Raw genomic sequence first — 26,537 nt, 5'->3', positions numbered from 1 at the left:
GTTACACGAGGTCTGAGAGGGAGAGGCGGCGTGTGTGAGCTGCTGGTGCGGTGGTCAGCGCGATGCCCAAGGCCAAGGGCAAAACCCGGAGACAGAAGTTTGGTTACAGTGTCAACCGCAAGCGTCTGAACCGGAATGCTCGACGGAAGGCAGCGCCGCGGATCGAATGGTGAGGGGGCTGGGGTTCCAGGTGGCGGTGGGCCTCGGCCGGGACGGCCCGCGAGATGACGGATCTTCGATGTCTCTTTTTGCCGGTAGCTCCCACATCCGACATGCCTGGGACCACGCTAAATCGGTGCGGCAGAACCTCGCCGAGATGGGGTTGGCTGTGGACCCCAACAGGGCGGTGCCCCTCCGTAAGAGAAAGGTACTGACGTGGCAGGGTCGGTTGTCCTCTTTACTCTTCCCCCGCCATACTGACCTAGGTTTCAGAACGTGGTACTGCCCATTCCTTCCCTCAGGCCCTTCCGAGTTTTCGACCTCCCCACAGTCAGAACGCTCAACTGACGGTGATCAAGGGTCCCTTTACGACCTTCGTCACACTCCCTCCCCAGCACACATTCCCCATACCCCCTCTACTCAGTCTTTTTTCTCTGAAATTAACCCATTAGCATCTATTTTCCTTATCTTTTTCTACCCTTAACTTTCCTAATTAGTACTCCCTAAGAGTTGGAGATCTTTACTTTCACCTTTTCTTTGTTATTCAATCATCCTTGGCCTGAGGCTTCCCTAGGCTTCCCTGACTGCAGTCTCCTTCCCGGGTTCAAGCGATATCCCACCTCAGCGTCCCAAGTAGCTGGGATTATAAGCGTGCGCCACCACACCCGGCTGATTTTTTGTGGTTTTAGTAGAGACAGGGTTTCGCTGTGTTGGCCAGGCTGGGCCTCAAGTGATCCGCCTGGCTCCCTGGAGGCTTCAACAACTATTAAAAGAATCCAGGTTCCCAAAAGAAAAGCAAGCAATTCATCTTTCTCTGCCTATCTATAAAATGGGTATAACACTTCTTGCCTTAGGGACTATCTAACTGTGTGGCTGTAGCCTCACATTTATTCAAGAAATGGTAGTGCCATTTTCCTCTGGCATGAAAGAATTAAAAAGAAACTTGCCTAAGGCAATGGGACAAATTCATTCGGGAAGCCCATTCATTAGGTTAGCTACTTATTGAGAACATGTCACATCCTAAGCACCCTGGGGATTTAATAGAGAATCTACTAAATTCTATTTAATAGAGAATCTACTAAATTCTATTTAATAGAGAATCTACTAAATTATATTTAATAGAGAATCTATTCTATTTAATAGAGAATCTATTCTATTTAATAGAGAATCTATTCTATTCTATTTAATAGAGAATCTATTCTATTTAATAGGGAATCTATTCTATTCTATTTAATAGAGAATCTATTCTATTCTATTTAATAGAGAATCTATTCTATTTAATAGAGAATCTATTCTATTTAATAGAGAATCTATTAAATTCTATTTAATAGGGAATCTAGTAAATTCTATTTAATAGGGAATCTAGTAAATTCTATTTAATAGGGAATCTAGTAAATTCTATTTAATAGGGAATCTAGTAAATTCTATTTAATAGGGAATCTAGTAAATTCTATTTAATAGGGAATCTAGTAAATTCTATTTAATAGGGAATCTAGTAAATTCTATTTAATAGGGAATAAAAAACACAAAGTGCTTGTCACCAGGATTATGTTGGGGGTAAAAGGCACAGACGGATTACTTGAGGCCAGGAGTTTGAGACCGGCCTGGCCAACATGGCAAAACCCCATCTCTACTAAAAACACAAAATTTAGCTGGGCATGGTGACGCACGATTGTAATCCCAGCTACTTGGGAGGCTGAGGCAGATCACTTGAACCCGGGGGAAGGTTGCAGTCAACCAAGATTGCGCCACTGCATTCGAACCTGGGCAACAGAATGAGACTCTGTCTCAAAAAGAAAAAGAAAAAAAAAAAAGAGATAGAAAAAAAGCCTCCAGGGCATTAGTTCTCATTGTTACCTACTTCTACCTAACCTTGGGCAGGGATTCTTACGGGTTAGTAGTTTTGTTGGGATAAGCAGGAGTCTATAACTTTCCCTCATTAAAGATCCTTCTGGTCTCAAGGGCTCTGTTCTCTGCAGGTGAAGGCCATGGAGGTGGACATAGAGGAGAGGCCTAAAGAGCTTGTACGGAAGCCCTATGTGCTGAATGGTGGGTGTGGTCCATATATTCCTTTAGGTCACTGTCCTGCACTGTGGGAAGCTGGGAAGGGCCCTAAGATGTCCTCATTTTGCAGATGGAGAAACCAAGTTTCGGAGGGGAGAAGTGAGATGGTTCAAAGTTCACAGAGTTAGGACTGTGTCCTGGCTGGCTCATTTTTCATTGTACTGACTAAACCCTGACCTTACTGTGTGAACTAAGGTCAGAGATGTTTAGGGAGGATGTAGCCAGGTGCCTGGCAGAATAGAAGAGAAACCAGTAAATCTCAGGCATGTGTATGGCTTCTCATAAATTTAAGGATGAACTGATTTTTAGGGATTCTACCATCTCAATAAATGTTTCCAATGACAAAATCGATTTTACATATATTAAGGCTATAGAGAGTGTATGCTAAAACAGAGGAGAGTAAACCCTACAGGAAAGTGGGAATACTCTAGAATTCTTCATTCATACTTCCTCTTACCTGTCAGGAGTTTAAGCAGCTCCCCTAAAGATAAAGGATTTGAATGGCCAGACATTTGTTACAGAATTCCTTGAGTTCCTGTCTTTATCTCAGTGGTTCTCATAAGAATTACTGCACAGGATTGTATGTACCAAGCCATGTGCACTTACTGTAGTCAAAGAGAAACATTTTTAAAAATTTTAAATTGTCGTTAAAAAATACATAAAAGTTACCATCCTAACCATTTTTAAGTGTACTGTTCAGTAAAGTATATTCACTTTGTTGTGCAACAAGTCCCTAAAACCTTTTCATTTTGCAAAACTGAAACTATACCCATTAAACAACTCCCCATCTTCCCCTACCTCCAACCCCTGGCAACCATGTCAAAGATAATTTTGACTATATAAAATATGAGGACCTAACCCCTGGATATGATTTGACTACTTCATTTCTCTGAGGTAGCTCTTTCTGTCTCTTTCTAGATGTGAACTGGAGTAGGATTTGCCTGCCTATTTTAAAAGTGAAGCTATTAGTTGGCTCCACGTCCTGGCTTTTTCTCTCCCATGGAGCACTAGTAAGGTGCTGGGGCCCAGCCTCAGGCCCCAGACCCAGCAGCTCTAGATCTCATGTATTTAGACTGTCCCATTTCATGTGTTGCAATGATACATCAAGAGCTTCTCTGAGAGGCTTATAGCTGGAAGGGAGCCCTGTCCTGTGGGCAGGTATGTGCCTTCATCTCTGTCCTGAGACCTGCCACTAAGTAGAGGTTATTAGTTTGGTACCTTCCTTGTAAATCCACCTGAGGCCTGGAGAGAAGTGACTTCCCTTTCCAAAAGTTGCCATGTTGAGTGGGTCACAGGAGACAGAGTCTGGGATCCAAGGGGCTGAAGGAGGTTCCAACAATGGATTTGGGAATGGGGAGGCAAAGACCCCCAGGTGGTTGGTGTGGTGGGTCCTGTGGCTTGCGAGTGTGTGAAGGGGTGATTGGACAGCTCAAAGAGCACAGAAAGCAAAGCCTCATTCGCTGTCTCCCCGCTTCTCTCATCACTCCAGACCTGGAGGCAGAAGCCAGCCTTCCAGAAAAGAAAGGAAATACTCTGTCTCGGGACCTCATTGACTATGTACGCTACATGGTGGAGAACCACGGGGAGGACTATAAGGTGAGCGGCTCAGGCCACGTGGGCTGGCTGGGGAGGCACCCTGGACCATTCGAGGCTTGATCTGCTTGCACAGCACCTGTTTCCTGAAACCGAGTGCAAAGAAAGGGAGGAAAAAGAGACTCTAGGAAATGGATCCCATTGACAGGGATCTAACCTGAACGCACGCTTATGGCAAGGGTAGACTGAGTGGCCTGGGTTCCAGTCTCACTCACAGATAAATGTTTTGCTTGCGTGGTGTTTTTTGGTTTGTTTTTGTTTTCGAGACAAGAGTCTTGCTCTGTCACCCAGGCTGGAAGTCTATTTTTGGCTTCCTTTAACAGTTGAAAGATCCGGCTACACTGGACCCCTGGGCCCAAGTGGGATTACCTGGCTATGATGGGTCATGAGCTCCTCAGCTGGCCCCAGCTCCTCCCTGGCCCACTGGACTCTCAGGCCTTCCTAGTCTTTTTTTGAGACAGAATCTCACTCTGTCACCCAGGGTGGAGTGCAGTGGTGTGATCATGGCTCACCGCAGCCTCAACCTCCCGGGCTGAAACAGTCCTCCTGCCTCAGCCTCCCAAGTAGCTGGGACCATAGGATGGTTAATTTATTGTTTTTGGACAGACGGGGGTCTCACTATGTTGCCCAGGGTGGCCTGGAACTCCCGGGCTCAAGAGATCCTCCCACCTCAGCCTCCCAGAATGTTGGGATTACAGGCGTGAGCCACTGTGCCTGGTGCACCACAGCCTTTGAGGTCAGGATTCTGGACCTCAGGGCTAGATAGCAAGTGGCTTGCCTAATTCAGGATGAGCTAAGATTTGAGCCTTTGCCTGTCTAGCCCTCCTTAAAGTAGCCCTTCTCCTTTCTTAGGCCATGGCCCGTGATGAGAAGAATTACTATCAAGATACCCCAAAACAGATTCGGAGTAAGATCAATGTTTATAAACGCTTTTACCCAGCGGAGTGGCAAGACTTCCTCGATTCTTTGCGGAAGAGTAAGATGGAGGTTGAGTGACTGGTTTACATCACAGCTGCCCCAGGCTGAGGTCTCCCCCGGACCAGTGAAGCTGGAGCCAGGGTGTAAGGCAAGGAGGTGCTGTGTGGCTCCAGAGGGGCTGGCCAGGTCCCATGGAATCAGAAGGCTACACACACACGCATGCACACTCCCCGCTCTGGGGAAGGAACTGTTCTCAGAGGCTCCAATTTATATTCGTCCGGGGGTTCACGGAAAAGCCAGAACCTAATGTTTTCAGGGTAGGTAGTTTATTTAAATAGTGTGTACATAATAAAACAAAGATATTTTACTTCTCTGATGATTTTGTATTTTTCTGCTCTCAGTCAAACCCTGGGGCTGCCCCAGCGAAAACCACCTCTACCGGGGCTGAGAGGCCATCCCGCCTGCCAGCAAGTGCTACATTCACTTGCTCTTCTGGGCACGGCCTCTGGCCTCACCCCGATGGCTCTCTGCCCGCTTCCCGCACAGCAGTTCCTCTCACCTCTACAGAAGCTCGCCGGGAATGCTGGGCTGCTTGGAAGGGGCCTGCCTTGCCCATGCTAGTCCCCCCACTAGGCTGGGGGCTGGTGGGGCCCTAGCCTGAGGCCAGCTGTGGCTTGACTGGCAGAGGGTAAGGAGCTCAACTCCGGCCTGCCCTCTGAGTGACCTGCCTTCTCTGCTTTTCTTTGGATTGCTTATGTTGGCCTCGGTCTGAAGTGAATCCGAGGCCCCCAACCTGGCTTCTGGGACTGGTGGACCGCTGAATCCCACTCTATTGTGTGCCAAGCAGTGGGCTACACATGGCATGGCCATCCTTTGGGGCCAGGCTTGCCTGATTCGGTGGCATGAGGTGATGTCCACCATGTAGCAGGATCACAAGCACAGGGTATGGAGTGGGCCCTGGGCATTTTCTTATGTCCTCATACTTGATCCCCAACTATTAGTCATACAAAAACCTCATTCCCAGGATTTCTCAGAATCTCCTATCAGCTGTCTCTTGTCACTCGTTCTCGAAAAGGAGGGCTTGGTTTTTTCCATAGATATTTCATGTGAAATCTTGTATGGTGCATGGTTTTATCCTCATGTTACAGGTAAGGAAATAGGCTACAAGGTGTCAAGGTGGGGTTTGAAGTCTGTCCAACAACTAAGCCTAGGCTTTCTGCTTGCTGTATTCCCCTTTAAGGACCCTGAAGGCAGCCCATCAGTCCCATACCATCAAGGCAGGCTGGGAGTGTCCCAGAAGCCCCCTTACTGGAGCCAGCCGTAGACTCCAGCAATGACCGGCCCTCGGAAGCATACAGCAGTGCTTAGTCTGCAGCGGAGCTCCTGAAGGCCTCTTTGGCCCCATCTTATGTCCTCCACAGGATTCCAAATTCAGGCCTTTGGCTGGGGTGGCCCCTTAACATGTATCTTTATGCAGTTGAGGAAAGAACTTTAGGAAGCCTTCCCTACCACTATCCCCATCCCTAGGCCATGTGTGTCTTGTAGGTTTTTTGAGACAAGGCCTTGCTCTTGTATCCCAGGCTGGAGTGCAATGACATGATCATGGCCCACTGCAGAAGCAGCCTCAACCTCCCAGGCTGAAGTGATCCTCCCTCCTCAGCCCATCCCAGGAAGCCATCTCTGGTGGCCTCTCTTCAGAGGGATGGTAATAGGTCAGAGAATGGAAAATCAGAAGCCACCGCTTCATCTGAGTTACTTAAGAACAAAAGCCCCCAGTGCCAGGTGAGTGACCAGACACAGGTTCAACAGGTAAGTGTAGTGAAGACTTCCCTTCTATGTGAGTGGACGCTCTGCATGCTCGCTGCCACCCACTCCCTCAGGTCCACAGCCTTCCCTCCAGCCATCTCTGTTGGAACATGAGAGCCGCCCAAACATTTAACTCTGTTCCCAAGCTCAGCTAGGTTGGCAGCTGTTGGGTTTAGGCAGTGCGGGGAACACAGTATCACCCAGGCTAGATCATTCTGAGATGAGCAGCTCCAGGTAACTGGACTGGTTCCCAAGAGCAGGTGATTGTGGCTCCTGAGTCACAAAAGTCATATTCAGGAGCAGCTGGGTAAGGGCACCACAGAGCCAGTTAGGTGAGGTTCTTAAGGCCTGTTCACCCACTTTGCCCAGTTTACGTGTGGTGGAAACCAAAGCAGATGAGCACTGTGGCACTGTGCCTGGAGGACGGGCCAGCAGCCCCACCAGAGGAGCGCAGCTGCTGACCACCAACCCACAGGCTCTAGGACACCTACATTCTCTACCAGTATCAGAGTGGTGACACTGGACCTTCAGTGCCCTCAGTGTGCTGCTGGGACCTGAGGTTTTGAGAGTGGTCTTGATAAAAGCAGCTCAAGTAGACATAATGAAACTTTATTCTTCAAGTTTACCTCCCACAACTGGGAATTGTGGGATTTTTAATTTTTAAAGAATTGTACAAGATATTCATTAGACACAGACAGATCTTCATTAGGTAAAAAGGGACCCCCTCAACAATTAATGCTGGTTCCAAAGGTGACCTTTGTTAAATTAAGTTTGGCCTAAAGCTGCCTCTGTACATAGTGAATTATAACCTAACAATGTGTAAACACCCTGCAATGTAATCTAAGAGTCTACTCTCGTAACAAGTAGCCAAATCTCAGCCAACCAGGCTGAAGGCTGCCAAAACATGTCCAAAGAAGGCAAATGCCAGACTGCGGCCAATCAGGCTATCTCTGTATGTCAATTCCATTTCTTTGCTTATAAATATAGCCTACACACATTCTGAACCATAGCTTTTGGTCCTGAGCGCTACCTGATTCATGAACCCTTTTCTGCTCAATTAAACTGTTAAAGTTAACTTGTCTATAAAATTTTTCTTTTAACAAATTGGTGTCAGAAGTAGGATCCAAAGTAGAACTTCAGCGACCTCCAGGAGCACTGAGTGACCACGCAAAAAGGTATCTGCCAGGGCCCATTGTGCCCACTGATCCCTCACAGCAACTGGAGGTCATAGTGAGTTCTTCCTAGGATTCTGAGCTCCATAAATTTGTGTTTTGAGCTCTCCAAGTTTATCTGAGCAATTTTTACTGGACTGGGTCCTGGATTGGACTGAATCCCATAATAAACTGGATGGATCCAGTTACAGGCATTGGGTAGGTTATCCTTTTGATAATGGGCTTGTTTCAATCCAAGGAGTCTGGGACTCCACCTTCTGGGACTCCATCTAATTTTATATATAAGAATTATGGGGCTGGGTGTGGTGGCTGATGCCCGTAATCCCAGCACTTTGGGAGGCTGAGGCAGGAAGATCTCTTGAGCTCACAAGTTTGAGACCAGCCTGGGCAACATGGCAAAACCCCATCTCTACAAAAAATACGTAAGTGTGGTGGTGTATGCCTGTAGTCCCAGCTACTCAGGAGGCTGAGGTGGCAAAATCTCTTGTGCCCGGGAGGCAGAGGTTGCAGTAAGCCGAGATCACGCCACTGCACTCCAGCCTGGGTGACAAAGCAACACTCTATCTCAAAAAACAAAACAAGTCCGGGCATGGTCACACCTGTAATCCCAACACTTTGGGAGGCTGAGGTGGGTGGATCACCTCACCTGCTTGGCCAATGTGGTGAAACCCTCCCTACTAAAAACACAAAAATTAGCTGGGCGTGGTGGTGCACACCTGTGATCGCAGCTACTCAGGAGGCTGAGGCATGAGAATTGCTTGAACCTGGGAGGCGGAGGTTGCAGTGAGCCGAGATCACGCCGCTGCACTCCAGCCTGGGCGGTGACAGAGTAAGACTCTGTCTCAAAAAAAAAAAAAAAAAAAATGGACCCAGAACTTGTTTTTAGAAAAACAGGCTAACCTTACTAGGAACAACTTAGAATTAAAATGGCCACAATGAGGAAACTTTAAATAAAATTGTTTATTTGTGGGACACATTAGAAAAGAAAGGATCAAAAACTCCACAAAAACAATGGGATGCATTTTAAATCAGTATGCAGAGGCGTGGGGAAAAGAAAGACAGATCAGATTGTTACTGTGTCTGTGTAGAAAGAAGTAGACATAGGAGACTCCATTTTGTTCTGTACTAAGAAATTCTTCTGCCTTGAGATGCTGTTAATCTATAACCTTACCCCCAACCCCGTGCTCTCTGAAACATGTGCTGTGTCGACTCAGGGTTAAATGGATTAAGGGCTGTGCAGGATGTGCTTTGTTAAACAGATGCTTGAAGAGTCATCACCACTCCCTAATCTCAAGTATCCAGGGACACAAAAACTGTGGAAGGCTGCAGGGACCTCCGCCTAGGAAAGCCAGGTATTGTCCAAGGTTTCTCCCCATGTGATAGTCTGAAATATGGCCTCGTGGGAAGGGAAAGACCTGACCGTCCGCCAGCCCGACACCTGTAAAGGGTCTTTGCTGAGGAGGATTAGTATAAGAGGAAGGAAGGCCTCTTTGCAGTTGAGACAAGAGGAAGGCATCTGCCTCCTGCCCGTCCCTGAGTGATGGAATGTCTCGATTGTATGTTCCATCTACTGAGATAGGGGAAAACTGCCTTAGGGCTGGAGGTGGGACATGCGGGCAGCAATACTGCTCTGTAAGGCATTGAGATGTTTATGTGTATGCATATCTGAAGCACAGCACTTAATTCTTTACCTTGTCTATGATGCAGAGACCTTTGTTCACGTTTATCTGCTGACCTTCTCTCCACTATTATCCTATGACCCTGACACATCCCCCTCTCTGAGAAACACCCAAGAATGATCAATAAATACTAAAGGGAACTCAGAGGCCGGCGGGATCCTCCATATGCTGAACGCTGGTCCCCTGGGCCCCCTTATTTCTTTCTCTATACTTTGTGCCTTTTTCTTTTCCAAGTCTCGTTCCACCTAACGAGAAACACCCACAGGTGTGGAGGGGCAACCCGCCCCTTCGCAGAGGCATCTAAAAGATTCCACAAATCTAAAATTGCCTAAAAGATTCTTTACAAAACACAAATGAAAGGCTCATGCAGCACATGGACCCCGACTGCTCCTTCTCTTTCTCTTCTTTGCCTTGATGCTCTGAGTATAGTAACCCTTTTGCTCAGTTACCTTTTCTCCTTGAGGCTAATGAAAAAGGGGAAGTTAGATAAATGCCTTACAAAGTGAAACTCTCTAGTCAACCAGCCTGCCTGCTGTAACCACTTTTACTCCATGGTCTAAAGCTGAGCTTAGATCCATCATAAAGACTTAACTAATCCAAGAGAAAATACTCAAAAATGTACTGGAAAATTGAGAATCCTCATAGGAGCTTATGATCCAGGACTCTCTAATCTTTACCAATTTATTCACACGATACTGGTGAAGCTTGAAAACTGACAGCAGGAGCAGAATGGAAACAGCCTGAGGATATTAAAGACCACTCCAAAACCCCAAGAGGAGGGCCAAAAGGAACTAGAAGAATTGCCAAAAATCTTTTAAATTCAATCCCTAAGGCTTTTCCACAAAAAATTGATTGGTCAATCACATAATCTTGTGGGCAAAAGAAAGATGAACCAGTTTCAGATTATAGAGCTCATTTAGAAACACTACTTGTGAAACCTGCAGAGACAGAAATGGCATTAACTGCTCTATTTAAAAAAGACTTCATTCAGAACTTCGCAGTCTAATTAAGAAATATAAACCAGGATGGAAAGTAACAGATATGGTTGCTCTAGGATTTCCAAATTATACTGAACCCTTCACCTTGTTTGTTCATAAACATAACAATCAGGCATTAGGAGGTCTTACCCAAGAACATAGTTGACCCAGCACTTTGGGAGGCCGAGGCGGGTGGATCACCTGAGGTCAGGAGTTCGAGACCAGCCTGACGAACACGGTGAAACCCCATCTCTACTAAATACAAAAAATAAGCTGGGCGTGGTGGCGGGCACCTGTAATCCCAGCTACTCAGGAGGCTTATGCAGGAGAATGACTTGAACCTGGGAAGTGGAGATTGCAGCGAGCTGAGATTGTACCACTGCACTCCAGCTTGGGCAAGAAGAGCAAAACCCCATCTCAAAAAACAAATACATAAATACATACATACATAAAAAAGAACATAGTTGGGAAAGCACAGGCCCATCACATATCATGGCCTGCAATTAGACCCCATAGCTAAGGCATATCCTAATTGTTTAAAGGCAGTGGCAGCAACCACCAGATTGGTAAAGGGTTCATCTGACCTGGTTTTAGGGAATGAACTTTTTTTTTTGCAAGTTCCACATGTGTGGAAAGTCTATTAAATTCCAGTCAAATCCAGCATTTTTCAGCAAGTAGAACAACATCATTTGAATTTTTTTTTTTTTTTTTTGAGATGGAGTCTTGCTCTGTTGCCCAGGCTGGAGTGCAGTGCAGTGGTGCGATCTCGGCTCACTGCAAGCTCTGCCTCCCGGGTTCACGCCATTTTCCTGCCTCAGCCTCCCGAGAAGCTGGGACTACAGGTGCCCACCACCATGCCCGGCATGAGCCACAGCGCCCGGCCCCCATTTGAAATTATTCTTTGGCAAAATATGTCATTTAAACCCAAAATGAGTTAATAAAAAGCAGACTCTTCCCAATTTCAGTCAGCTCAAACTGCAGAGCTTTTGCTCTCACTTGAGCTTGTCACATAGCTAAAGGGAAATCAGAAAATGCTATATACATAGCAGACATGCCTTTGTAGTCCACAATTTTGGCATGTTATGGAAACAAAGAGGGTTGCTCACTTCTAGTGGAGCCCCCATTAAAAACAGACTCAAGTGGATGAACTTGCTACTATCCTGTTGCCATCACAAATTGCTATAAGTTCCAAGGTATCTTGAGTAAAGGTGAAAAATAAATAACAAATTCTTATAAGATTGAAGCCCATACATGGAAAGCTGAACCTGAATATTAAGGGACTGCCCTGGCAGATTTTCATGCTAAATCAGATAGTGCTGAAACAGTTAGGATGTGCAGTTGGAATGAATGCCACTAGATTGATGACCTTTATGATGACCCATCTAATAGTGCTATGCACCTGATGTGGAAAACCAAAATTGTTATCTGACAGTAAACATAATGTTAAGCGTGAACTCATGGAGAGCCTAGATGGCCCCCTGGTCGTTCCTGAGCCCTTGAAACTTCCCTTGTTAAAAGCTTTGCACTCGGTCAGGCATGGTGGCTCATCCCTATGACCCCAGCACTTTGGGAAGCTGAGCTGGACAGATGGCTTGAGCCCAGGAGTTCAAGACCAGCCTGGACAAGAGGGTAAAACCCTCTCTATAAAAATTACAAAAATTAGCTGGGGATGGTGGCGCACACCGGTAGTCCCAGCTACTCAGGAGACTGAGGTGGGAGGACTGCTTGATCCCTGGAGGTGGAGGTGGTAGTGAGCCATGACTGCACCACTGCATTCCAGCCTGGGTGACAGAGTGAGATCCTGCCTCAAAACAAAACAAACAAAAAAACAATCTCTGCACCTCACAATTCCTCATGAAATGAGCAAAATGATCCAAATTATAAAAAATATTGATAGTGTGACTACTCTAAAATGCTAAAATGGGTTATAACCAATATTTGGTTTGTCAAACCCATAATCCGGGGAAGATAATAAAAACTCCAAGTGGTGTATTTCCACCAACACCTGATGGACCATTTGAACACTTACAGATGGACTTCATTCAACTGCCACCCTCAATTAAGTATCAGTACGTTCTTGTAATAGGTGGCATGTTTTCTGGTTGGATAGAAGCTTTCCTGTGTAGGAGAGCTGATGCTATGACAGTAGCTAAGGAGTTATAAGAACATGTGTTTCCTTTATGGGGCATCTCTGGAAAAATCTCCAGTGACAGAGGAACTCATTTTATTGGACAAACTCTGACGCAGCTAAATAAAGTGTTAGAAACACAGTGGCACTGCCATTGTCCCTTTCACCCTCAGTCTTCTGGAAAGGTCAAAAGGACAAATTATATTTTAAAACTCAAATTGGCAAAATTAACTGAATTGATTGGATTATCTTGGCCAAAGGTACTACCATTGGCTTTGAATTTCATTTTTTTCTGATCTCTGAAGAAGAAAGTCAACCATTGCCTTTGGTCAGCAGATCAGATCCATTCCTACGACAGACACAGATTAACCCCTATGAAATAGTTACTAGAAAGCCTGTGCTCCTAACAGAACTTCACGTAGTTCCTACTCTCCTAAATGCTGATACCACTAAATACTACAAAGCTCTAATGCATTATGTCACACTGTATTTTGACAAAATAAAATAAACTTTCTGTGACCCACAGAGGACCATCAAAGCCTTCACAATCTGTAACCTGAGACTAGGTCTTCTGGAGATGGTATCAGAGAAAAAGTGCCCTTAAACCTCATAGAGACGATACCAAGTTCTTCTATTACCCACACTGTGCTAAAACTTCAGGGCTTCGAACCTTGGGTCCACATCTCACAACTCAAAAGGACCTCTCCAGACTCCCGGAACTACACACCTGTTGGAGACTTTAAGGTAAAGCTAACCAGGGACGCTTTTCCCCAGAAGCAGATCACATCCTAGACATGAACAGCTTTCCCTAGATGTGGATGAAGACTTCACTGCAATCACAAAAATCTTACCTTTCTGCCTCTCTTTCCTATTTTCTGCCCGCAAATCCTTTCCCTTTCTTTATGGGAAAATCCATGGGACCATAATCTGGGGCTGGCTTTAGCAAAGGCTAATGCTCTAGCAAGAAACTGGAGTTACTGTTGGGTTTGTGACTTAATGCTCAGATCAGGAAACGATTCCATTAATGCCAGTATCTCTCCATTTTCCCAATGAGTCACCCTGAAACCCCAAAGGAAGAGTGGAATGCTAACCGTTTCTTTTTGTTTTTGTTTTCTGAGACAGAGTCTCGCTCTGTCTCCCAGGCTGGAGTGCAGTGACGTGATCTCGGCTCACTGCAACCTGCGCCTCCCAGGTTTAAGTGATTCTCATGCCTCAGCCTCCCTAATAGCTGGGACTACAGGCTATTAGTGCGTGCCACCACACGCAGCTAATTTTTTGTATTTTATAGTAGAGACGGGGTTTCACCGTGTTAGCCAGGATGGTCTCGATCTCCTGACCTCGTGATCCGCCCACCTCGGCCTCCCAAAGTGCTGGGATTACAGGTGTGAGCCACCGCATCCGGCAGCTAACCTTGATATTCTAAACACCACTACTGCTTGCTTCCCTACACTCGCTGGAAGTGGCACCCTGACCTTTTCAATTAATAACTAATAAGTGCCAATATGGAAAACCTGTCCGGGTAATGCCTATGCAAGGAATACTGCCTGCACCTGTGCTTTCAGGAGCCACATATTCAGGACCTGGGGACTACCTATGTGGCTCCAAGCGATTGCTTATATAATGTCACTGGGTTAAATCCAGTAGGGTGCCTTCTCACTGGCTGTGGTTATGCACCCTTACAGCATGCTATAAAGGGACCACATAAAAACAAGTTCCCCACTGGACCTTGTTTAGGAGCTGTGCAGACTTATGGGGGAACATAAGTGACCCCTGCTCAAATGCTACCAGTTGGCCCCCACTTTACAGTTCCAGAGGGTACATATTAGGTCTGTGGATAATGTGCTTACTCTGTCCTGACTTCAGATCTTGCTGTTTCACCTGATTCACGCTTGCCTTGCGAACAGCTTTCCCTGAAAGTCCCCATAATCAGAGGTCAAAGACTAAAATGAATACCAACCTTGAAACAGATGATTAGTTACTTTCCACTGAGCAAATGTTCCAGTGGGGTTCCTGCGGACTCACTTTTGGCGGCAGTGGGGTGCCAGCTATATGGAAATTAAAGTTAATGCTAAATTGAAAAAAATTTTGTAGCACAGAGATTCGCACAGGTAGAAGCCACAGATGGACGGATGGATGAGGCCATCTGTGTTCAACAAAAACACGTAATGGAACTTCATGCAGCTTTAGATTTCCTTTGCCCAGCTAGGAGCTTGTGTATGGTGCTGAACAAAACTGAACGCTGTGCCTCTCTTTCCCGATTCTACTACTATGGAGAGCTTAAAGAGGCGGTGGTGGCTGCCGCTTTTGTAGATACTGCCACCAAACACATCAAGGGTATTTCTCAGGGAAAAGGAACACATAATGTGTCTGCAGGAGCAGCTAGTGGTTGGTTTGCGGGCATCCTGAATGGTAGACAGCAAGCTTAGCTGTTCAAGGTTTTCTAATCTTCATGTTTCTTTTAGTGGGTATCCCAATCACTACGACTTGTGTTACCAAAAGCTAACTAAAAAATCAAACACTTTACAATTCAGGTACTTCAGAGTGAACTATGTCCTTAATTGCCATTATACCCTGAACAGGCTGTGAGCAACAGAGCTTGCATGCTGTTGAACTGTTTTTATCGTCTGAACTTGAGTTGTTTGATTCCGATCGGTTTGGTTTGTGGAGACTCATATTAAGGAATGCATTCCAGTTCCTTGGTATTACACTCCTGATAGCCATCCTAAGGTCCCCACTGATGTGTTGTAGTCTTAAATACACCGATGCAGTCATCCTTTGTACCTCAAATGGTCTCATTACGGTTAGAGTAACAGAAACATGAAGACATAAAGCATCCTCTAACTGATTTAACACTGTAAACTGCAGGTTCCATAATGAGGTCAAATAGTGACAGAAGGTAGTGGCAGTGCCTGGGATTTTGGTCAATCTCTCAAAATTAAGGGGCTGAGCAAAATGGGGGACACTGTGAAGCTGAATTAAGTCTGGCCTAAAGCTGCCTCTGTACACAGTGAATTGTAACTTAAAGTGTAAACAACTCGTAACCTAACCTAAAAGTATGTTCTTCTAACAAGTAGCCGAATTTTAGCCAATCACAGTAGCCAAACCTTCAGTCAATCATCGGCTGAAGGCTGCTAAAACATGTTCAGGTAAGGCAAATGCCAGACTGCAGCCAATCAGGCAATCTAAGTTATTTTCGTTTCTCTGGCTATAAATGTAGCCTACACACATTGTGGGGCTGAGCATTCTGAACTGCTTTTGGTGCTAAGTACCACCCAGTTCATGAATCTTTTTTCTGCTCAAAACAGAACATACTTTTTAAACTTCGTTAAAGTTGTCTAAGGTTTTTTTTGGTTAACACCTTCAAGCACTGAAGAACAAGGAGTTCATAGAACAAAGGAGAAAAGTCTCTTACCCTTCCAATGACAAAATGAAAAGCTGCCAGCAAAGTTTCAAAGCCTACTCTAAAACCCAAGTCATTCCTTAAAATTTTACATAAGAGCACATAAATCACTTCTTACTGCAGAAAGTGAACCAGCACTTTAAAGGACAGTGATTCTTTAAATGGTGCCCAAGGGCACAGCAGCCACTATTCCAAAGATCACACTCGCTTCTGGACTTCAGAATTTCCCGCCCTCCTTGCGGCCTGTTGAACTGTTTTTATCGTAGTCCCTCTTCTTACACTGGTCACGGTGTGGAACTGAGGCATGCTGGGTAAACGTCAAATGAAATGAAGGCACACAATCTCTATTCTCAACTAGACAGCAAATTGAGGTGCACAGCTCCTCTTAAAAAAAAAATCCATTTGTGGTTGTTGATGTAGTGGTCCCTAACAGACAACAGGCTCCTCTTTGCCTGCACCAATAATAAATGTCAGTACAGAGCCAGTCCTTAAATTGGGCTGATCGCCAAGCACTGGAGAACTATGGAATGTGCACTGACGAGAACTCCAGAAATTCAGTCCAACTTGGCTTTCACTGGGGAAAAACTGGGCCCGGAAAGGCTGAGTGATGTACCCAAGGCCGCCCCGTTGGCTGGTCTGCTATCCCTGTCCTTAGGATCACATAATACAATTTTTTTCCATCTTTTTACCTAGATTCACATAAGGGAAATCCTCTCCCACAGTCATTTCTTATCTGCCCAGAAGGAACTTGCACCCTTTCAACATCCTGGGCCAAGTGGTGAGTTTCAGTCCATGTGCATCCATGTAAAGTACTAGGATATCGACGACAGCCTCAAAGCCAGGTGGGAGGAGGAACCTACAACTTTGTCTCCAGGGACATCTGTGCGTTATCTCATTGTCATTCATGATTCCAGCTATTTTCCTAAGTTCCAAATTTTCTATCACTATCATCTGGGGTTTTGATAACAGCACCTAGAAACAGAGCCTAGAACTCTGGCCTGTTCTGCTCATAAATTAATAAATAAAATGCAGTTCTGAGGTCAACACCTAGCTCCAGTTGACTGTCGTCCCAGGGACACAGGCTCCTTCCTTCCCCTGACTTATGTAAACATGGGCATTGGCACACTTAGTACAAGAGCAGCAGCTTGTCTCCAGATTAGAGGGGAAAAAACCCAGCCTTCACTTTTTCTGTTTGGTGGGTGAATATCAGTTATTCTGTAGTCAAGAGAGGCTGGCAGGCCAGGCCTGGGCTCAGGGAAAAGCAGGGAGGTCTTCAGAAAGCTCCTTGCTAGGGTGGCCACGTTCATCCTAGCACTTCATACTCCCATGGCTGGGAAAGGCATCTCCGAATTAGGAAACCACCTCCCTTTAAAAATAATGGTCCTGGGGTCAGAGAGGCAGAGATTGCACAAGGCCACAAGTCACTTAGGTGGAGCTGGGGCTAGACAATGCAGGACGGGAACAAAGGCTGCTGTGTCACCACTCAGAAGCTGCCCACATGAGAAAGGCATGACGTCACCAGGAGGGAACAGTCTAGACTGGGAGATCTTGAGGCTCTAGGAGTATTTCTGACACCTACACTGGTTCCTCAGGCACCAGGACCTGTAGTGGAGGATTGAGCCCACTGAGCATCTCACTGTACAGGTAAGAGAAGGGAAAGCTGGATCCACATTCCAGCCTGGAATGAGCCAGACACTATCCTCCCCACCCTCTGTCTCACCCGCCTCCCTGCTTCGGCTTCGCGGCCACCTCACCAGGAAGGCTTCTGCATGGTTCTTGGCCTTGCCCAGGTCCTGCTCTTGAAAGGCAAAGGAGGGGAAAAGGGAAATGCTGCCATGTGGCTCTTGCCCCAGGCCCAGTCTGGCAATGAAGCAGCTGCAGTACAACTGTGGTCTTGACAGGCAGGTGGTGAGCAGGAGAGCTCCAGCCTAGGAGAGAAGCTCCAAGAGCAGTTTCCAGATGTGCACGGTGCCAGGCTCTTCAAAGCTGGGTCCTGCAGGGGCAATGCTGGCTGCCAAGAGGAAAACCTCCCGCTGGTTATCGATAGCCTGTAGGCCCAGCTCCCGCTGCAGCTCCACCATACTCATGGCCTCGCTCAGGTCCTGGGTGAGAAGAGAAGTCAGAACACAGCTGGCAGCATTTCCTAACACACTCACACCCTTGTCATTCATGAAATACACTGTTCTTAGGCTATCCGCGGGAATATCAGGCCCCAAGTTCCCAGAAGTAGCCTCTGGACCCCTTGGCCTAAACTCAATGCTCTCTCCCTCACCCTGGGCTCTCCTTTGTACCAACCTCTTTTCATGGCATCATTAGCCACTGTTTTGAGACGGAGGTTTGCTCTGTCACCCAAGCTGGAGTGCAGTGGCACGATCTTGGCTCACTGCAACCTCCACCTCCTGTGGTGGAATCCTGAAGCGATTCTCCTACTTCAGCCTCCCTAGTAGCTGGGATTACAGGTGTGAGCCACCATGCCTAATTTTTGTATTTTAAGTAGAGACAGGGTTTCGCCATGCTGGCCAGGCTGGTCTCGAACTCCTGACCTCAGGTAATCCACCTGCCTCAGCCTCCCAAAGTGCTGGGATTACAGGCATGAGCCACCACGCCCGGCCAGAAATAGAGCACTTTCTATGTGTCAAGCATTGTAGATAGGCCCTTATATACTTAGCTTATTTAATTTTCACAGTCCACACTTAATTGATGAGAAAATGAGCTCGGGGAGGTGAAGTCACTGAGCTAAGGTAACAGTGATGAGTGGTAGAGCCAGGTTCCAACTCAGGTTGGTGTGATAACCAAGTTCCCTAAACTCAGTCATGGAGAGACGATACAGTAGGATCACTTCCAGACAAGACCTCTAGAAACTAGCTGGAGGAAGGCAAGGGACCACTACACAGCCTGACTGGTGATGCTACATTGTAATTTCAACCCTGGCCCAAGATTTAAATGATTCTTCCTGGAGCAATTCAGAGACTGCTGGGACCTTTGATGTTGTCTCCTACAGGTTCAAAACTGCTATAAATTAGTTTATAAATAGGATATGATGTGATTCCTGGTCCAAACTGGGGTAGTCTGAGGCTCAGAGCGGGCACTATTAATAGTGCCAGAACAAGAGTTGTAAATGGGGACTGTCTTGGACAGAAAAGGACATACAGTCACCCTATTTATAAATAATTGTCAATGTTTCCTAATAGGTAGGGGATTCTGAGGTGGAAGACATACAGCCTCTCTCCATGTCAGCTTGGAAACAGGCCCCACAGCTCTCAGACGCACCTGAGTTTAGGCCACAGGAAATATGATCAGACTCTGTACTCTGGCAGTTTCACCTGATACTGAGAATGGGACCCAAGGTCTGTGATACTGAGGGTTCCTGGGCCCAAGGCGACTCTCTGGCACCCAAGAGAGGTACAGCACACTGGTTAAGAGGAGGAACTTTGAAGAATATCTGAGTTCAAGTTTGGGCTTTGCCACATGCCAGCTGCAACTCCAGGTATTGAGTATAACAGCAGGGCCTATCACGGGGTGTTTGGAGGGCGGAAGTGAGGTCATGATTGTCAGGTGCTCACCACATGTATGGCACACTGTAAGCACACAATAAATGTTAGCTGTTATTTAACCTGTTCTACCTCTCATTAGTTACCAGCTTCAGCTCTCTGATCTAGAGCCAGAATTTGCAAGGGCATAGCAGAGTGGAAAAGGTACAGCTTTAGCATTAGACGTCCCAATTCCACTATTTTTTTTTTTTTTTTTTTTTTTTTTTTTTTTTTTTTGAGATAGGGTCTCGCTGTGTCACCCAGGCTAGAGTGCAGTGGTGTGATCACAGCTCACTGCAGCCTCAACCTCCCGGGTTCAAGTGATCTTTCTGCCTCAGCCCCCAAAGTAGCTGGCACTATAGGCAGGCACCACCACACCCAGTTAATTTTTTGCATCTTTTTTGTAGAGACGGAGTTTCGCCATGTTGCCCAGGCTGATCTTGAACTCCTGGAATCAAATGATCCACCTTCCTCGGCCTCTCAAAGTGTTGGGGGTAGAGGTTTGAGCCACCACGCCTGGACCAATTCTATTACTCTCAAGATGTACAACCTTGGAAAGATTACAAAACTTCTCTCATCTATAAAACGGGAATAGCATCCCATACTTTATAGGGTCAACATAAGAAGAAATGTTATTCAAAACCACACCTGGGGGCCAGACACAGTGACTCATGCCTATAATCCCAGCACTTTGGGAAGCTGAGGCGGGCGGATCACTTGAGGTCAGGAGTTCAAGACCAGCCTGGCCAACATGGCAAGACTCCACCTCTACTAAAAATACAAAAATTGGCCAGGTGTGGTGGCACATGCCTGTAATCCCAGCTACTCAGAAGGCTGAGGCACAGGAATTGCTTGAACCCGGGAGGTGGAGGTTGCAGCGAGCCGAGATCACACCACTGCATTCCAGCGTGGGCAACAGAACAAGACTCTGTCTCAAAAAAAACAAAAACAAAACACCATGCCTGGCATATACGAGGCACTTAATAATTATTTTTCTCATCTCTCCAGGGTGCGAGATGATAGGCAGGCAAAGAGGAAGGAAAACAGAGGCAGGGATCAGGACAGGGCATAGGTAGAAGAAGTGGGGGCGGCATCTCAGCCACCCTCTCTAGGCCATGGGCCCAGGCAGTGCTCCGTGCCCCTGCCCAAGCATCTCTAAGTGGACATCCCCTGGACTGAGCTGCCCTCCCACAGCCCTCACCTGCTTGTTGGCCACCACAACGACAGGCAGGTCAGGGTCCTTGTCCAGCAGCTTGTGCAGCTCCTGTCGGGCCCAGGGCAGCCGCAGTCGGTCAGCCGAGTCCACCACAAACACCAGCACATCCACCTCGTTCACAAACTCCTTCCAGTAGAAGCGCAGGTTCTGGCTGCCACCAACTGAGGAGAGGCCAGGGGCCAGCTCAGAGCCTCCTGGGCCCTAGCTCACTGCCCACAGCCCCCACCCCACCCTACTTCTAGCTTGGTGAGCTTCCACCAGCCAGGGGCAAGGAAAAGACTGCAGTTTCCGCAGCTACTCAGACTGGATTTAGCTCTAGCTCTGATAGGTGGGTCTCTTGGGGCAAGTCCCTAGCTTTAAGCACCAGTCTCCTCACTGAACTTTCCTAACAGGTTGCAGTAAAACCCACAGGTACCATGTGCAATGTACCTTTCACAGGACTGACACATAGGTGCTCAATAAATGGGAGTCTTCAGTTCTCTCCCCCGGGGTTGTCTTGCTTTGCCTCTTGCTAATTCCTAGCTTTCTCCTACAGGTTCAAAACTGTCAGTGATGGCTGTGATAGGAGCCAGGAGTCCTATTGTCTAGAAAACTCAGGACCCCCTGCCCTGCCTATACACAGCCATTCTCTATTCAGTTTCCCCCATCTCCTTCTTTTCCCTTGGAAATGTCATACTTCATCCTACCAACACATGGTTGCCAACACAGTCCCCCAGCCTGGGTCACCTTTCTGTTCCTCTCTGCTCCTCTGCACAGTCCCATTGGTCACCCCGCACCCTAGTGTTTCTGGCTATGTTTCTGACACTTGAGGATTCTAAGCTGTGAGAGTCAGAGGCACTTACCTCTGGATCCCCACAAAGCCCTCAGCACAATGCCTGGCACATAGCAGGCACTCAACAAGTATTTACTGAGTGCTTGCTAGGTGCCAAGCACTGATCTGGGTGCTGCGGATACAGAGGTGAGCAAGGCAAGCAGGGGCCCTGCACCAAGGAGCTCCCTCCCTAACTGGGAAGGACATGGCAATGACATCAACGCATTTCAAAAAGGAAAGAAAGAAAACAGAAAAAAGGGAAAGTGGCTGAGGTGGAACAGGGGTTGGCCCTGGATTGGGTGGTCTGGGTAGGTCTCATCAAGGAAGTGGCATGTGAGCTGAGTGGGATGATGAGAAGGAGCCAGCCACGGGAAGAGGCAGAGGAGAGCATTCCAGACAGAGGGGAGAGCATGCTGGAAGTGTCTGGGAAACAGAAAGAAGGCTGGGGTGCTGAGGCACTGCAAGAAGGAGAAAGAAATGGCTGTGAGGCTGGCTGGGGCGGGCCACATAGGGCCCAAGACCATAGTGATGGGGTGGGGAGCCCCCCAAGGGCTTTAAGCCAGAGTGACATTACCTGATACGGGTTTTCTCTAGCTGACACTAGGGACAGAAGGGGAAGCAGGAAGACCAAAGAGGAGGCTGTGGTGCTGAGAGGAAAGATGACACCAGTTTGGGTCAGACAGGCAATAGTGGAGGAGGGTGTGCCACTGCCCACTGCACTCCAGCCTGGGCGACAGAGACCCTGTCTCCAAAAAAAAAAAAAAAAAAAAAAGACGAGAAAGGTGCGATGCGATGGCTTACGCCTGTAATCCCAGCACTTTGGGAGGTCGAAGTGGGCAGATCACTTGAGGTCAGGAGTTCAAGACTAGCCTGACCAATATGGTGAAACCCCCGTCTCTACTAAAAATACAAAAATTAGTCGGGCGTGGTGGCGGGCACCTGTAATCCCAGCTGCTCGGGAGGCTGAGGCTGGAGAATCGCTTGAACCCGGGAGGAAGAGGTTGCAGTGAGCCGAGACAGTGCCATTGCACTCCAGCCTGGGTGTCGCAGTGAGACTCCATCTCAAAAACAAACAAACAAACAAAAGACTAGAAAGGTAGGTGACCTTGGATTCATGATACTACTGCTGGAACTCATTTTCCTCTGGAGATAATGACGGTAGTGACCGATTCTAGTTTTATGTAATTGTTTAGGGGAGTTTTCTTAAGCAATGCCTGTCAAGTGCTTGGCATATGAACCCTTAGCTGTTAGTATCTCTGTGTTAGGCCTATCGACTTTGGTAGGGGTGATGGGGCAGGCGGTGCAACTGGAGAGGCCCGATCACGAAGGGCCCTAAATGTCAGAGCACAGAGCGTGGACTGAATCCTGTGCCCCAGAGAGCGGTGGGAAGGATTCGTAGAGGGGAATGTGCTGCTCAGACATGCATTTTGGAAGCCCCCTTCCCTGCAGAGAATCCAGGACTGGTCCAGTAGAGGAGATGGGGAGATGGGGTAGGGTGTCTGCTCACTTTCTAGCAGGTCCACCTCAAAGTCCTTGGTGGGCAGACGCACGGAGTTGAAGCCCCAGGTGGGGATGTGGCCTTCCAGCGGTGGCTTCCCCGACAGCACGCGCAGGAACGTGCTCTTGCCTGCGCCATCCAGCCCCAGCACCAGCACCTCGCGCTGTTCCAGCTCCTCCAGCGCCGGCTCCTCGTCCTCCTCGTCCTCGGGCTGCGGGGAAGCGAAGGTAAGGCTGCGGCTGGCGGCCTCCCGGCTGACCTTTCCCGAGGGAAGACCGAAGGCACCAGAGGGCCCAGGCTCGCCTTCCACCCGTCCTGGGACAGGCAGGCATGGTCTGGATGAGTGGGACGAACGCTGCCTTTGGAGTCCTGAATTCCAAACCCTTGGCGAATTCCTTACGCTCGCGCGCGCCGCTTTCTCCACCGGTCTCGGAGTCCCGACCGCAGGCGGGAAGGGACGGGGTTTCTCCCGACATCCCCCGGGACGCGGCGCACTGCGCAGGCGCCGGAGGGGCGCGAACCGACCCGGCTGGGCCCCGGGATGCTCCGGAGCCGCGCCCTCCAAACTCCGGCCCCCGCTGGAACGCCCGAGCCCCACGGCGTGGAGTAACGGCGCAGTGCTACGGCGCCGCACACACCCAAGCACGCCCACCCGTTTCTCGGTTCCTGGGCTCTGACCGCCCACCCGCGCGGGGCCTCTGCGCTGCGGCTGCCAAACCCTCGACCCCCCAAGCTCCCGGCACTAGCAGGGCCGTTCCGTGGTCACACCCCTTGGCCACATGCGCGGAGTTGCAGCCCCGGCCTGCCCGCCCTTCCGCGGGCCTCGGCCCGGCACTCACGTCCCACTCGTCCCACTCGGGGAGGCGAGCAGCCTCCGCGCCCCACCAGGCCTCTCCCCGGTCCCAGCGCCGCTCTCGGCCGCGGCCGAAGTAGGTCTTCCAGAGGATGAAGAGCACCGAGCCCAGCACCGCCGCGGCGCCGCCCAGCGCCAGCACCAAGGGGCCCAGCGGCCGCGGCGCCATCGGGCCGGGCGAGGGACGCAGGTGCGGGCTGCACAGGCCGAGCCCACTCGCCCGCCGAAGATGGCCCCGCTGCGACTGCTGCGGCCGCGCCCACCCACCCAGCCCCAGTCCCGCACTACAAGCCCCACAATGCACCGCCGCTGTCACTGCAGGCCGACCAGGACCCGGCGGCGTGGGTGGGGGGCGCTGGCCGGCGCGCGGGGACCTCCGCTCCCCCTGCCAGGTGCGGGGAGGAGAGGGAGTGCCTGAAGGACGGGAGACGGCGATGCTTGCTAGCATCCGCCAGGGGGTAGCTCACGGCTTTTCTCGGTTACCCCTTACAATGATACCACGCAGAAGGGAAAACCGAGGCCCAGGAGTTAAGTAACCCGCCCAGCGCCGCATCCTAGTGCTTTGGTGTAGCCTGCTTTCAAACCCAAGCGATCTGTCTCCCGGTCATCCCTCAAGACCTCGGGGAGGAAATTGAAGCAAGACGCCCGAGATCACACGGCAATGGGGTGGCAGAGGCAGGAATAGAACCCAGGTCCGTGGCTCCCCGCCACCTCTAGCCTTCTTTCGCTGCCTCCTGGACCCCAGGGGTTTTGCTGGGGTCCTGGTCAGGCTGAATTAAGCAGTGTCAGGAGTTCAGAATGTTTAGAGCTGACTGCCTTGCCCTAGGTACCCCCAGTGACTGCGAAGGCTTCCACGTGTGTAGCACGAGGAGGAAGAACAGAAGAAACGACCTGAGTACAGCAGTCAGGTTCTTTTGGCTCTCCAGATGGGTGACGCCATGTACGGCTGGCTGTAGGGTACGTGGGTCGAGACACCGCCTGTGGCTCTCAGGGCTACCTCTTCCCCTTTATATTGTCTCAACTCTTCACCTCCTTTTAGTTCCCGATTCCTCTGTACCCCTGGCTCTGGGTCCCAGCCCCTATTCCTTCTGATTTGGCCCCCTTTCCCTTTGGCTACATATATATGCTCCTCTCCTCCCAGATAGTGATGTTTTAGCTACATCTTATTTCTTCCGGCATTGATTCTTTTGAAAAATTTATTTCTGGCCGGGTGTGGTGGCTCATGCCTGTAATCCCAGCACTTTGGGAGGCCGAGGCAGGCGGATCACCTGAGGTCAGGAGTTCGAGACCAGCCTTGCCAACATGGTGAAATCCCGTCTCTACTAATACTACAAAAATTAGCCGGGCGTGGTGGCGGGCACCTGTAATCCCAGCTACTAGGGCGGCTGAGGCAGGAGAATCCGTTGAACCTGGGAGGTGGAGGTTGTAGTGAGCCAAGATCTGCCGTTACACTCCAGCTTGGGCGACAAGAGCAAAATTCTGTCCCAAAAAAAAGAAAAAAAAAAGAAAAAATGTATTTCTATATTAACGCTTTTGGAGGACTGCGCATGTAGCTTATTTGGGAAGTGATGTCTAGAGGCAGGAGAAGGACATTAGGAGAGTAGGACAGGGAAGAAGGAAAGGAGGCCAATGTCAGGGTGCAGCATCAAGGACTCTGCTGTGGACCTTCTGGGCTGAATCCCATTGGGACCTCTAAGGGCACTAAATGCCTCTCAGAAGGAAGAGAGGTTGGAGGTTTACTCACCAGCTCCAGTTTCCCATCGGTTAATGGTTGCCTCTGGGGTGCGTATTGACATTGGTTTCAGAATGTGGTTTTATTGTAAGCCACTCCATGCCATTTTGTAGACCAGGAAGGACTAACTTATAAATCAATTTGCCCCCTACCCCTTCTCACTCCTTACCCCCACTCCACCCCCTGCTCTTTTCTAGCAACCCACACACGTATACTCAGATTTCTCCCACTTCAGAGAACTGGCTTCTCTGGTTATTACCTCTTGTTCTTGTCCATTTCGGCCCCACTTCTGAATAATATGCACTTCCTATGCCTTGCCCCATGCACCCAGTGAAACTGTTTTCAACTATGTCTCCAACAAATCCCTTGTTGGAAAATCCATCGGGAACACCTTTAGGCCTTATCTTGCTGGAACTGTTGGAACTATTTAACATTGCTAAATATTGGGACCTTACAGAATAATAAATAACACTTCTTCTCTCCAAGTTTAGAACCAGTTGAGAAGATGCAAGAGACAGCCAAATGGAGAGAAAAATGTCACCTGCTGACCCTACAGAGCCAGGCCCCACCCCAGGAAGCAGGGATCATCCTCAGCCACTCTCTTTGCAGATGAGCAGGGCTGGGAGGAGAGCTCAGAAGTAGCCAGTTTGAGCCCATGCGCCTCCTGCCTTCTAAAATCTCCATCCAAATAAAGCAGGCCTCTGGGGGACAATGAATGAGGGTTGAGGAGAGAACCCAGGAGTATGACTCCAGTGCTGGGGTTCAAACTGGTTCAAGACTATTTGTTGTGAAATTAATTTAGAGGTTGCTACTACAACTTTAGAAAATGAAATAGAAGGCCGGGCATGGTGGCTCGCGCCTGTAATCCCAGTACTTTGGGAGTCTGAGCTGGGTGGATTGCTTGAAGCCAGGAGTTTGAGACCAGTCTGGCCAACATGGTGAAACCTCATCTCTACTAAAAATACAAAAATTAACTGAGCATGGTGGCACACGTCTGTAAT

The 26,537-nt window shown here is 48.6% G+C and overlaps 2 protein-coding genes and 1 long non-coding RNA gene across 14 annotated transcripts; 2 read left to right on the top strand and 1 right to left on the bottom strand.

Annotated features, from left to right (window-relative positions):
• NOP16 (NOP16 nucleolar protein) lies at window positions 1-20,008 on the top strand. 11 transcript variants are annotated; one of them, XR_010121653.1, is made up of 9 exons: window positions 28-169; window positions 259-367; window positions 2,139-2,208; window positions 3,713-3,819; window positions 4,669-5,051; window positions 6,315-6,516; window positions 16,590-16,674; window positions 17,489-17,540; window positions 19,834-20,008. XR_010121653.1 is itself a non-coding variant. In XM_055285067.2 (5 exons), exons 1-5 carry the CDS (start codon window positions 63-65, stop codon window positions 4,810-4,812), a joined length of 537 nt encoding a protein of 178 aa, XP_055141042.1. In that variant the 5' UTR covers window positions 1-62; the 3' UTR covers window positions 4,813-5,110. The 11 variants fall into 11 exon arrangements, 5 of the variants coding, with proteins under 5 accessions (XP_055141042.1, XP_063498624.1, XP_055141039.1 ...); XR_010121652.1 differs by lacking the exon at window positions 19,834-20,008 and adding an exon at window positions 19,088-19,509; XR_010121649.1 differs by lacking the exons at window positions 16,590-16,674; window positions 17,489-17,540; window positions 19,834-20,008 and adding an exon at window positions 13,023-13,235.
• On the bottom strand, window positions 8,653-24,232 carry ARL10 (ADP ribosylation factor like GTPase 10). The gene is made up of 4 exons (XM_055285063.2): window positions 23,791-24,232; window positions 22,961-23,162; window positions 20,628-20,803; window positions 8,653-17,998 (listed from the first exon to the last, which is right to left on the bottom strand). Exons 1-4 carry the CDS (start codon window positions 23,971-23,973, stop codon window positions 17,825-17,827), a joined length of 735 nt encoding a protein of 244 aa, XP_055141038.1. The 5' UTR covers window positions 23,974-24,232; the 3' UTR covers window positions 8,653-17,824.
• Window positions 24,229-26,537, top strand: LOC129485953 (uncharacterized). Of its 2 annotated transcripts, none has more exons than XR_008658816.2 (3): window positions 24,229-24,496; window positions 24,631-24,761; window positions 26,028-26,537. It is a non-coding gene; the product is annotated as an uncharacterized lncRNA (long non-coding RNA). The 2 variants fall into 2 exon arrangements; XR_008658815.2 differs by having other exon boundaries at window positions 26,023-26,537.

Source organism: Symphalangus syndactylus, chromosome 7 (genome assembly GCF_028878055.3).
Source record: "Symphalangus syndactylus isolate Jambi chromosome 7, NHGRI_mSymSyn1-v2.1_pri, whole genome shotgun sequence".
Lineage (NCBI taxonomy): Eukaryota > Metazoa > Chordata > Mammalia > Primates > Hylobatidae > Symphalangus > Symphalangus syndactylus.
This window is presented reverse-complemented; position numbering and strand designations above follow the sequence as displayed.

Bases quoted from the DNA above. Each gene is read 5' to 3' on its own strand.
- ARL10 (XM_055285063.2), bottom strand. From the start codon at position 23,973: ATGGCGCCGCGGCCGCTGGGCCCCTTGGTGCTGGCGCTGGGCGGCGCC. The intron at 23,163-23,790 runs GTGAGTGCCGGG...GCTTCCCCGCAG, and splicing joins CCGAGTGGGACGAGTGGGAC to CCCGAGGACGAGGAGGACGA. The intron at 20,804-22,960 runs GTGAGCAGACAC...GCCTCTCCTCAG, and splicing joins TGAGGTGGACCTGCTAGAAA to TTGGTGGCAGCCAGAACCTG.
- NOP16 (XM_063642554.1), top strand. From the start codon at position 63: ATGCCCAAGGCCAAGGGCAAAACCCGGAGACAGAAGTTTGGTTACAGT. The intron at 368-3,712 runs GTACTGACGTGG...TCATCACTCCAG, and splicing joins TGCCCCTCCGTAAGAGAAAG to ACCTGGAGGCAGAAGCCAGC. The intron at 3,820-4,668 runs GTGAGCGGCTCA...CTCCTTTCTTAG, and splicing joins ACCACGGGGAGGACTATAAG to GCCATGGCCCGTGATGAGAA.